The following is a 13,020-nucleotide window of genomic DNA, read 5'->3' as shown; positions in this document are numbered from 1 at the left end:
AAATTAAAATAATGTAAGGATGTGACATTATGATTGGGACAATCTTAGCCCTCCATTCAAAATGGAGGGTTGGATAAGGAGAAATATATAAGTTTTATGTTGTAGAGGAAACATAGAATGCTTCCTTTCTTTTTAGGGTCCAATCACCTCAAAATATTCTTGCGTTGGCGTCTTTAAATGGACAATCTAATTCATTGGGGAGGACAACTCCAACCCGTTTTTCTTTGAAGCAGATTAGGAATTAGCTTTTTTTGAAGGTATTTAATAGGGTGGTGTTAGGTGTAGGGATGAAAACTACAACGTGGCGACTAAGCTACCATGACCCACCCTTTTCCCTATCTCTGTTTTTCTCTCCTATAAACAATCATAAATCCTCTTAAAAAACATGGCTATAAATCTTAACTGAAATGCGCCTTAAATATAAGGAAAATTCATGTATGAACGCTACTTGAGCTCTTTTATTAGGGTATGCATTATACTTTTGAGATATTCTGCCGAGACCGCCGCCAACTTTTTTTCAGATTTGGCTTTTTGTACGACATTTCCAACATCAAACCTATGAAAAATCCTACAATTTTTCTATATTTTTATTCAAAGTCTATCCAATAACTGAATATTTGTAATGTCAAATAACCAAACTTCCTAGGATGTCAAACGTTAGCGATATTGGACAGCTGAATATTCAGCTTTTAAAAGTTTCAAGATGCCCGGTTTCCTATGGATCAAAAGCACGCCCTCGCGCGCTCGCTCTCTCTCTCTCTCTCTCTAGCGGGGATTTCCCTCTCTACCTCTTATCGGTGGTCCAAATGTTCAACTATTTCTGTGAAGTGCAATTTAGTCACCTCTCAATATAAAAGGATTAATGAGATTCCCACCCTCGAGCAGTACCGGGGTTTAGGGATAGCACGATCCGTATTATCAACTCCGAACCCCCAAATACAATCTCACCTTCAGCAGCATCGCTTATAATAATTCTCAGGATTCGTTGTTAGCAAAATTTGATGAAGCGTGGTTAAGATCAAATTCGAGATCAGAGAAGGAGTGTCGTGAGGCTACTGATGGTAGAGACCGGATTTTTATCCTTTCGCGTTTTAGAGAAATATATGCCTTTTCAATGATGTTTACATTCTCTCTCTGGCATTTCATTTTATAGGGAAAGAAAGGGTACTGTTGTATTTCTCCAACAGGTCTTTAATAAACAAAACGGTTCCCTGATCTTCAACGGATTTATGAAGGGTTACGTTCATATGAATATGACCGTTGGACGAAATGTTACGTTCATATAGATATGACCATTAGGTATATAGAATTCCCACAAATGTAGGTAAGGCCTCATAGCCATACATGTCAACAGTTGAAGCACTAGCTGCTGGTTTAGGGTTGTATTCAATTGGTCCAACCTCCTTTGCTCCCCATGCTTTCGATGGGTGGTCTATCAATCCACTCATTCTTCCTCGACATTGAACAATCAGTCGATCCGAAGCTTTCCACTTCACCACTAGCGGTTGGAAGAACGAATGACAACAATCAGGCTATGAGTTCAGATTTTTACTAACCACAACCCCTATAAAATGGGAAACTTAAGTCTATAGACCAAACAACTTATATGTTACAAACTTACAAAGGGGGTAGAAGCAACCGCACAATTGTACCCTAGATCTATGTGTTCCACCCAAAGTTGTAGCTCAACATATACGAATAGTTATTTTAATATATAAAAGAAAAGGTTATATAAGGGTCAATCTTATACTATAAAAGAAGAAAACAACTTCAAAACCAATCAGAAAAAGGAAAAAGCTCTTCAATTGGTTTTCTTTACCTCGATATATATGCATGCATCTTAACACTCTATCTAGACTACCTATTTTCAAGATTTTCAAATATTTGTATATCTGTTCAATTTGCACTCTTTTTAAAGCTTCAAATTTTATAATTAAAGGTGCAAATAGATATTTAGGTCATCACAAGGGTTTTTATCATTGAAAATTCTAACAGGGTTTGCATGGCCTTACTTTGATTAGTTAAGGTTGTCGCTTATATAAAGGAAAAAGGTTATATAGAGCCGCGGCTCTAAACAATCAAATTAGAGTCTACCTCAAAATTTTCATTAAAAGAGGTTGTTTTGATGCTCAAATATCCTCAAATTGATCATCTCGACATCAAGATGCATGCACATGAGAAAAAAAAATGGATTTCAAGTTATGGAAATAATGTATTTTGTATCGCATTTTTGGACCGTCAATTTTCAAGTTTTCATAGACCTGTCAATCTACACTATTTTTGAAGCATTAAACTTTATAAATAAAGTTAAAACCATATTTTAAGGCCATCATAACGATTTATAAAATTGAAACCACATTTCTTTAAACTATTTGAAGATAGGCTCTAATTTGATTGTTTAGAACCTAAGCTCTATACAAACCGTACCCTTATATAGACCACACACATATATAAGGAGTATTTATTAAACTTTTTATAGAAAGGAACTGGGGCATTATGTAGTGACATCCTCTACAATTTAGAATCACATTAACAGAATATGAATGAGATTGAAAGGGGTTATGGTGTTCGGATTTCTAAAATGTGAAATTGACCTACTCTTTTAAGGAGTCCAAAAAAATCATGGACATTGGTACCCCAATTCGTAGCAATGACATCTAATCCCATCTTTCATGCACAAATGAGAAACATCAAAGTGCATTATCACTTTAATGATGAGAAGTAATTGAGCCATGTGGCTAATTTGCTATATATACTAACCAACAAAAACAAGTAGCTGACATCTTCACTAAAGTTTCAAATTCGAAAAAGCCTACATAATTTAAGCGAGCTCTAGGCATCGAAAATGTCCAGGTGACTTGGCAATTCACGGGTTGCTAGAAAATCGGTTTTTGGAAGCCTATTTAGGAGTGAGAAAGCCTACATTGATAAATAGAATCTATTTTGAGATAAAAGTTTTTAAATTATTTAAGAGTCCTCATAAAGAATTGAAATCTAAGGACACAGATAGGCTGGAGGTCTTAGAGGGGGGAAGCCACCATGCCTAAGAATGTGTAGAGAGAGAATTATAAAGATAAAGATACTGAGCATTACATAGAGACTCATGTAAAAGAGCTCAATCTGGGCAAGTCAATTGAATAAAGTTTTGTCTTGCTTTGTGATTATATTTGTTTTTTGTTTTGGCATATACGCTTGTGACAAAATTAGGTCTAAAGAATGGGCTCTAGGCTTCTGTGGATGGAATGATACATGACACATCAAGACATCTAAAATCTCATTTGTATTATTATCCCGTGAAACATTAAAAAAAAAAAAAAAAAAAAATCAAGCCTCTCATCAACAAAAACAGTCTTCATAGATTCAATAAATGCAAGGTCATAGCCTTCATCACGGTCCGATTGCTAGGCGGACAATGACGGAGATTGTCTTTAATCCATCGCCAGCAACAATCGTTGGTCTATGTATCACCGTCAAACTCTGTAATTCGAAAGTGATGATATTCGTGACAGTCCCTTTTCAAAAAGGAAAGTACAGTACGGGACATACGATTGTAAGAGTTTGTGATTAGATTTCATTACCATCTGATCAAATGATCATGGATGGTCGAGAAAGAGAGGGAGAGGGAACACAAAAAAATGGAAGCAACAAGAACTAGAACACTTTCGTTTCATCATTGTCCAACCATTAATTGGACGGTAATAAAGGGTAGCAATGGGTAGGTGGCCCGGCCGGGCCATGAAAGTCTAGGGCCCAAGGGCGGGCGCCTTTCCCTCATTTTTCTTTAGCTTTTTTTTTTCTAAAAAAAAAATTTCTACACCAGCTTAGCGCTAGCCCTGAGAGGGCTTAGGCCAGGCTTGGGCCCCTTTGGCTTGGTCCGAGGTTGGCCTTCTAAGGAGTAGGGCTGGGCCAGCAGTCGGGCATGTGGTATGTCATACCGGTCACCATCACTCGCACCATATATTTTTTCGGGAATTTTACATATATAGCCGTTATATTTTACGTTATTACGGATATACCAAATAGTTTCTATTATATATGTATGTCTGGTTTTTACCTTTTATAACGTAATTTTTTTTAAAAAGACAGCTTTATTCTTTTTCGGATGTTGAACATCCAAAAATTACATACATACCGATGTTGAACATCCAAAAATTACATATATACCCTTTCTTACTTTTCCAGATGTTGAATATTCGAAAATAGGCCAAAAGTTCATATTCTCATTCTCGGGTATTGAACATCCGAAAATATGACATTTTCGGATGTTGGACATCCGAAAATATCACATTTTCGGATGGTCAACATCCGAAAATATCACATTTTCGGATGGTCAACATCCGAAAATACGACTTTCTAGAAGGTCTCTATAATTTCGCAGTCATTTTCAAATGATGAACATCTAAAAATTACATTTTCGGATGTCCAAGATCTGAAACCATTTTCGGATGTTCAAGATACGAAAATGTGACTGCGAAATGTGAAAAATGGGAATGTGAACGTTTAACATTCGGACTAATTTCGGATCTTGAACATCCGAAAAACCCTTCAATTTGGATGTTCAACACCCAAAAATGGGAATATGAACGTTAAACTTTCGGTCTTTTTTCAGATATTTAACATCCGAAAAAAGGTAAAGTAGTCTTCTTTAAAATATTGTGTTATAAATGATAAAAAACGGACATACATGTAATAACAGAAACTATTTGATACATCCATAATAACGCAAAGTATAACTGTAACGAATACGCATGTAACTTTTTCTATTTTCTATGGTCACATAGATCCAAATGTACTTTTTCTATTGTGCAATGCTATATTAGATCCAAGAAAACAATGGTCATGTATCTTGGGGTTGGCAATAGGCCAAATTTTTTGGCTCGCTTTGGTCAGCTCGTCCTAACTAGCTGGGCCTAATTCCATCATGTTCGGTTCGTATGAAATTGTTTTTCAAAAAATATTTTTATAAAAAAAAATTCTTTCATGTGATTAACTATAGGAATATTTTTTCATCAATTAGTTGTCAGTTGGTGTGAAAAGATACATTGAGACCGATTGGTATCAAAATATTCCAACACTTAACCACACAAGATAATTTGTTTATATGAAAATGTTTTCTAAAAAACAATTTCATACGAACCAAACATGAAAGATTGCTCGAGGGTAAAACCCATGCTAGGGACAATGGCCCAAGGGCCATACCTGGGCTAAGCGTCGGTCAGAGCCATAGCCGGCCCAACATGATGTCCCTTTAGTTTTTCGATTATTTTTAAAGAATATATTAGCCTTCGAACTGCCCAACCCGACTAGGGCTGGACCGAGCCAAGCCCCATTGGACATGGCCTGGGTACCCGAGCCGTACCTATAGTGCGCACTGTCCAGCCCGGGTGCCCCTTCATGTATCACAGTAAACCTGGAACAAAAATTGGATGCTCCTCCAGGTGCATACAAGCTTGGTGAGGTGGCCTATGATGCACATCTCCGAATGCCACATTGGAATCTAGTCCCATATACAGTGAGTGTCTATGAGAATGCCACGTTGCAAAAATGATTGACCCACACGTGCGGTCAAACTGTACAGCCTAATGCAACCAACCGCAAGTGAAGTTGAATAGACATTTGAAAAGCACGTGTGAGAGTGGGTGCACTCGAGCACGAGCAAGAGATAAAGCTCGCCCCATGAGTTGGAAAGTTGGGAAATAAAAAGTCATCAAAAATTTATTATTTTCACAAAAAGGCTTGTCTTCCACCGATGTGAATAAATAGGAAGAATTATATAAAATATTACGTAATATAAACATAGTAAAATGGCTAAAAAGCCTAAGGATTTCTCATAAGGAAACCAATCAATCCAATTATCCAAATTGCCCTAGTTTGGTGTATTAGGACAATTATATCCTTTTCTCATTTTTTTATCTGGGATAAAACTAGTGTTTCCAAAAAAAGAAAAAAAAAAAAAAAAATGATAGGTGCATCAAACCGGTTATCCTCCGGTACTCGGTCTCCTTGGAACCATTCGAGTCAGCCCATTGGTTCTCCAAGACATTCCAAAATGGTTCATGCAATTATAAGCTGCTTTGGAAATTTTCAAAAGGAAAATGGTTTGATAAAGCTGCAGCCCTATCAAAATAAATAAGGCCTCACCTCATAATTTGTCGAAAATTGCAATTCATACATTTGGAAAACCTTTTACATTGATCATCTTGGCTTGAACATTATGGTTGTCAAAAAAAATTGAGATTTCAAACTCCAAAAATAGTGTATATTCTAACAAATTATCTAGACCATCTATTTCACCCTAAAAATAACTGTTCATAGATCCGTAAAATCTGTACATATTTTGAGCTTTAAATTTTATTGTCAGTGTTAAGAAATTGGTTTTGGAGTCATCATGAAGATTTTCATTGCCGAAAGTGCTCGAGGATTTGAGTTGAAGCTTTATTTTGTTTTCATAAAGCCTAGACCTTATAGAAACTTCATCATTTTCAAAATAGAGGTAGACTTTTTATTTGTCTTTCACTGATGATACGAAGAAGAAGCTATACTACACTTGCCATTCCTACCATCTACTCACACATTCCTAGCCATTCTATGTAAACTCCCATAAGTTGATAGCATAGAGAGGTACTAGCCAATGCTGGAAACCAACAATGCTGACATTGTATATAAAGTATGTTTTAAATCTTGGATCAGTCATTGGTTGGACCAATCTGGGTAATGGATCCGTTTGTTAAAACGACTCTATAGTATGGGAATGACTCTAGAAAATTTATAATACTATCTTTCCATTTGAAAACAATAAAAGATAAATAAATTAATACAAAATTAAATGGTGGAAAACAAGTGAGCCACTGTGAATCAAGGCCATTCCGTGTTCTGGGCAAGAATAGACTAAAGTACTGATCAATTTCAATCCATATTACTAATTTTTAAATTAGTGATAAACGCATGATAATATCCAAAACTGTAAAAATGCTCGTCACAACAATAATCCAATTATTTTACATGCATAGCTAATTGAGAGAGAGGGTAGGGGTCGACAACTTACTCTTGTTCGGTCCGATTAGGGGTCGGTCACCTCATGTTGATTCTGTAAATAATTTAGAAAATTATTTGGATTTAGAAGAGAACGGCACCGATCCATTTTCTAAATCATTGGTGAGGCATCTTTATGCACAATAACCTAGGTGTTTTTTTTGACGCCCTTGTTGTTCACTTGCCCCCATGGTTTAGATATCTATCAATAGAAAATTGTTTCATGTAGGCTGGACCGCATTTCTACATAAGCGGTCCAAAAAGTGTAAAGATGCAAATAGGTGTTCCATCTAAAACAAGGGAAACAAAAGGTCCAAATGTTCTCTTGTTAGAATTATTTTTTTTCGTTTTAAAAATTTATTTATTTTTTCATATTCATTATCTCTACATTAGATATTACATGTCCTTAAAAATTGAGTCCTAAAATCCATCTAAAAAAAAATTTTATTACGAGGCCCACATTTCTACATATACGGGCTTGGCCGCACAGAAACCGGGTCCTCTACCAAATTTCCACAAACTTCAGTGTGGTTTTTAAAGATTCTCCCCAACAAAGACAAATCAAATATGAGGATTAAACAAATTATTTTGGGGAATAGTACCCCTTATTAAAGTTTGAAGAGACATGAATGAGAACCTAATATGCAGCGTCGCGTCCACCGACTAAAAGCCTTAACAAATGACATAAAAAAAAAAGTAAGCGGTTATAACATGCTCCCGTTAGGAGCATACTGTGTACTACAACTCTCTCAAAGTAAAAGAACCACTTGGCAGGATTTTTTGTATCCGGAATTTCGAGAACCATCTAATGCCATCATATGATTATTTTCAAGAAGAAAGCAAAAAGATTATGAGTTCTTGAATACTTCTATCTTGCCTTTCAGAATTGGACATTTCCTATTCAATCTTAGAGGTACATAGAGAGCGACAATTCATGTTTTTTTATTTGCGGTTTGAGTGTTTGGTTCTAGAGGTTTGTCCAGAAAGCATTCAAAGGTTTTACTCCAGGGAGCAAATGTAAGTGTGCTCCAGCAGGGGTACCAAATTCTTTACACCAAAAGACCAAAAAGGAGAAAAAAAGAGCTAATCCGGACTAACCTTTTTTTGTGCATCACTTGGGGAAAAATATACTTGTGCACCTCAATTGAAATTTGAAAGGGATACATAAAATGGTCCAGAATAAATAAGACGTGCAAATGGAAAACGTTGTTACGAAGAAAATAAATATAATGGCAACATTTTAAAAAATTAATTTTTAGCACTCCTCGAGCCTAGCATGTTAGGTGTGGTAGTCCTTCAACTAGATTGTAAAAGGTAACTCGAGGCCCACCATTGGCTCTTGGGCGGGCCGAGCCTGAACATGATTTGCTAGGCCCAAAATCTTTTCGAGCCAGCACTGGCCTTGAAAATTTATTGATCTATATTTTTATATTAAATATGCCTTTGTACATAAAGATAAATTCAGCCCAAATTTTTTTTGGGCCTGGAAGCGTAAGGCCGCATACTGTGAATTCAAACCGGGCATGGCCCAAATTTTGATTTTCAGGCCTGTGCCTATATTATACACTTTTGGGTCGAGCTTGAGCCACATCAGCCCATCTCCTAGCTCTAAATACAATACAAGGCAACATAGAGATTAAGAGATTCAACAAACCATGATTTTCTTAAGATGCAGTCCAAATCTCCCCCAATAAAGTCTTTTTCGAGCCAAAAAAAAACTCTCAAATTGATTATCTTGCAACAAGGATTGTTATCTATAAGTTAAGAAAATGGATTTTAAGCCTAAAAAAATAAATTTTATATGCATTTTTACACCATCTATTTTCAAGTTTCAAGTGTCCATTGACTGATAGGCTCTAATATTTAAACTTTATTTTTAACATTTAATGGCAAATCGTAGATTTTAAAGCCACTATAAAGGTTTTCGGTGCTGAGCGGCACCTTCTAGTAGGTTTTAACGTGTGACATTAGGAAAGATGATATTTTTTTGTAGGAAAGATAAAAATATTAAAAATAGAGTTTATATAAGGTTGCAATTTTATTCAATAGAAGTAAGGTGCAGCTAAAAAATCCAGTAAAAGAAATGCTTTGAAGTTCGAAAACTTCCTAATTCATTATCTCGACTTTGAGATGCATGATATAAGGAAAAAAGAATTTCAAGTTCTAAAAATAATTCATCTATTCAAGATTTTTTGAAGTGTTAACATATTTGCTCAATCCACATTTTTTTTTTTCAAATTTAAAATTTCACAATCCGAGTTGAATATAGATATCAAATAACATCTTTGATAAAATTTAGAGGTGTACCTTACTTATAAAATGATTTAAGACATAAAAATACTTTAGAAATAAAGCAAACATACGTTAGGTCCTAAGTTCGATTTCCACTGCTAAAATAACAAAAAAGACGGTGAAAAGCAGTGGCCATACTTTAGTTGATAATACAAAGAGGATGGTTTCCTATGTCATTTTCGACAAAGAAAGGGTGATGATCCTATCAAATTTATAGAGAATTTGGGGTGTTTTTTCTCCTTATTTTTCCGCGTATTTTTATTTTCGTGGGGTCCTTTTGCAGCTCGAAGACACGCCACTCCAACTTTTTCTCCTCGTTCTTTCCCAACGTCCTCTCTCTTCCTTTCTCTCTCTTCTTTTTCTCTCTCTCTCTCTCTTTCTCTCTCTATTTATCCTCAATGTCTCGCACCAATTTCTCCCCCACAATTTATTGAGAAGAAACTTCTCTCCACTTTCCCCTAGAGAGAGAGAGAGAGAGAGAGAGAGAGGGGGAGAAAACACTTATCCTCAGTCTGCAATCTCTCTCCACAACATTAGAGAGATCATAATTCTCTGCATTCTTCTTCTCCCTGTAATAACCAGAGAGACTCACCAGTGCGTTTTACAAACGGCCACACATTGAGAGCGAGAGAGAAAGGTTACATGGGGAACTCCAAATTCAGGCTCTCTGATATCATGCCCAATGCATGGTTTTACAGGCTCAGAGACATGGGCAAAACCAGGAGAACCTCATCTCTCAACCCACCAAAAACCAGAGCTCAAAACCCACCTTCTTCTCCACCTTTGCATCCCCACTACAACTCCTCTCCTCTTAACTGCAAATCCTCAGACACCCATTTCCCTGAACCCACCAAAAAGACCAAGAAGCCCTCAAAGAAGCACCAGAAACCCAAGCTTGTCTCCTCCTCTGTCTCTGCAAATTGTAGCTGCAAGGCGACAATTGACACAATCCAAAGCTCCCATTTTTCGCCGGAGTTTCGCCGGAAAAGCGAAAATTTTAGGCATGCCGACCTATTTTCGCCAGAGTCCGGCGACTCCACCGATATAATCATAGACATGGATGATGAATTTAGCAGGAAATGCTCGCCAGAAAGTTTTTTCGACTTTCCTGAAATGGAACTTCCAGCCATTCTCACCAAGCCTGCAAAATTCAGAGACATAAAAAACAGGGGAATTCCTGAGCCTGAACCTTTCACTGAAGAACAACTGGAAGCTCCAGCCAAAATGGAGCTCAAACTGAGGAGAGGTGATGCAATTAAGGACCCCCAAAAGGTTCAAAGCTCTCTCTCTCTAAAAATCACCAAGGATAAGAGTGTGAAGAGCTACTCTAGGGAACAGAAGAGCCCAGTAAGGAGGTCCTCTCTCTCTAACAATGGCACTGGATTGAAACTGAGGAGCAATTCACCAAGAATTTTGGGGAGTAGAGGGAGAATTCAGAGGAGGCCAGGGCAGAAGCGAAATCCGAGCGGGCTTTCGGGGGTATCAGAAAGCCTGGCGGTCGTGAAGGCGTCGCGAGACCCGCAAAGAGACTTCAAGGAATCGATGGTCGAGATGATTTTGGAGAACGATCTACGGGCGTCAGCTGAGCTCGAGGAGCTGCTTGCATGCTATCTCTCTCTAAATTCCGACGAGTACCACGATGTTATTGTGAAGGTCTTCGAGCAGGTCTGGTTTGAATTCACTGATATTCGATTGTAGTCTAGGGAGAGAAAAAATGTGCTATCATCTTGTAACTTGAGTAACATGGGGATGGAGAGAGAGATGGATCTTGAGAGAGAATAACTGGTTTATCATATCGTAACTAAAATAACATGTAGAGAGAGAGAGAGGAAGGATTATCATCTCCTAACTAGAATAACCTGTGAGTGTTTTTGAACGCTTACTCATGTTCAGAAGAACAGTTGCTATTTACAGAGTTGTAATTATATTTATGGGGTTGTTTGTATAGTTGTATTTATACATTGTAATTCTCAGAGATAAATGAAAGCATGCATTGTGATTTTCTTAGAAAAAACATGGAGATTTTAGGAGAGCAATGTTGCATTTGACTCTTTGTTTTTAATACATTGAGAGGAAGGGAATTCAATGATATTTTGGGAATTTTTAATTGAAAATATATATAATAACATCATTTATTTTTAAATAACGATGTCAAAGTCATCATTGACCGTTAAATGTGACGGTCATCATTGACCGTTAAATGTAAAAATACGTGATTAAAAATATGTTATTCATTGGGCATAAAGTCCCAAAATAAAAAAAAAAAAGTCCCCTGTGATGCTTTAACCTTACTATGTTAAAACTTTCTGCATTCATTTTTGCTTTTTTAAGTGCATTTTAGATCTCTCTCTGCACTGACTACATGTCTTTTGTTTTTGTTCTTACCCCCCCCCATCTCTCTCTTGAATAGATTCCGTGGTGATCTCTCTCTTTCATGCCCATCATGTGGTGCTTTAATGTCTTGAAAATAAAGCTCAGGGCCCACTCTCCTCAGGCCGTATCGCTTAGTGTTATAACGGTGTCAACGGGCTGTGTCGGCCTGGCTTTAGCCCCTACCCAGGCCCTTGGTCCCTATAGGGCTGGCTTTAGCCCCTATCCAGGCCATTGGTCCCTATAGGGCTGGCCCAGGCTGGGCACTAGCCGTATGAGAGCTGGGCTGGATAAAAAAATAAATAAATAAATAAAGTAAAAAAAAGAGTGATTTTGCCTTCGGGGCTATATTTTGTGGCCTAGGTCTTAGTTTTTTAAAGTCATGCTAATACTTGACCCATTTCCACTGTATTTAGTGAATTGGATGGCTCAACATATTCATACAATTTATATTTTATAAATAAATTATTATATTGATTCGTATTATATATAAGGGATTGTATACAATGAGACAATTTACTTTTGGTATAGAGAGGTCACAATTACCTACAACTATTCGATATGAAATTTAATAGTTTGGTTATGTTACAAAGTTCGAAAAAATTTCTTTTGAACTTTGAGTTTGATCAATGAAATGAATGCAACCACCCAAATTCATATCCAATGGTCAAAATTAATTGTGATCACCTTGTATTAAAGATAAATAAATAGGTTCATTATATATTTTTTTGTATAATAGAGATTGTCTATAAAGAGACCATTTACTTTTTTTACAATGGCACAACTATTCTCACTTATTAAATGTCAAATTGGATGGCTTGGGATGAGTCATGAAGTCTGAGAAGTTTTTTTTTCAAGAACTTTGTGTCTAATTAAGGATACTCTTACAATCACCTATTTTTAAATTTAAGAAACAATAATGATTGTGATTTTTTTGTACAAAAGATAAATAGTTTATTTATAGATAATCTTTATACAATAGAGTTTCAATCTCCTGGCATACGAGCAGTCTAAGGGATTGTCCACAAAGTGTCTATTATCTTTTATACCTAAAAGTGACAACCTATATTTAAATTAAGATAGTTATAAAGGCGTGTGACATAATAGAAATAAAATTTCAAACTTCGTGACCTGCCTCGAACCAACCCCTACCATTTTGAGATGAAATGGCCTCTTCGTAGACAAATCCTAAAACATATAACCTTTTCGTTCTTTGTCTTATAGGGTTTAAAACGTGTCAGGGATCCCTGGGCCACAAAATGCGATCAGACGGCTGAGCCTAGCTCGGTTTTTTTTTCACGTAATGTTATTTGTGGGTGGGGACCA

The 13,020-nt window shown here is 36.6% G+C and overlaps 1 protein-coding gene across 1 annotated transcript; it reads left to right on the top strand.

Moving 5' to 3' along the window:
• Positions 1-9,746: 9,746 nt before the first annotated feature.
• LOC18433561 (transcription repressor OFP2) lies at positions 9,747-11,413 on the top strand. The gene has a single exon (XM_006843645.4). It carries the CDS (start codon positions 9,967-9,969, stop codon positions 11,020-11,022), a length of 1,056 nt encoding a protein of 351 aa, XP_006843708.1. The 5' UTR covers positions 9,747-9,966; the 3' UTR covers positions 11,023-11,413.
• Positions 11,414-13,020: the final 1,607 nt, after the last annotated feature.

Source organism: Amborella trichopoda, chromosome 8 (assembly GCF_054954075.1).
Source record: "Amborella trichopoda isolate Santa Cruz 75 chromosome 8, AtrichopodaSantaCruz75HAP2 v2.0, whole genome shotgun sequence".
Classification (NCBI taxonomy): Eukaryota; Viridiplantae; Streptophyta; class Magnoliopsida; order Amborellales; family Amborellaceae; genus Amborella; species Amborella trichopoda.
This window is presented reverse-complemented; position numbering and strand designations above follow the sequence as displayed.

Excerpts from the sequence above, each read along its gene's own strand:
- LOC18433561 (XM_006843645.4), top strand. The coding sequence starts at position 9,967 with ATGGGGAACTCCAAATTCAGGCTCTCTGATATCATGCCCAATGCATGG.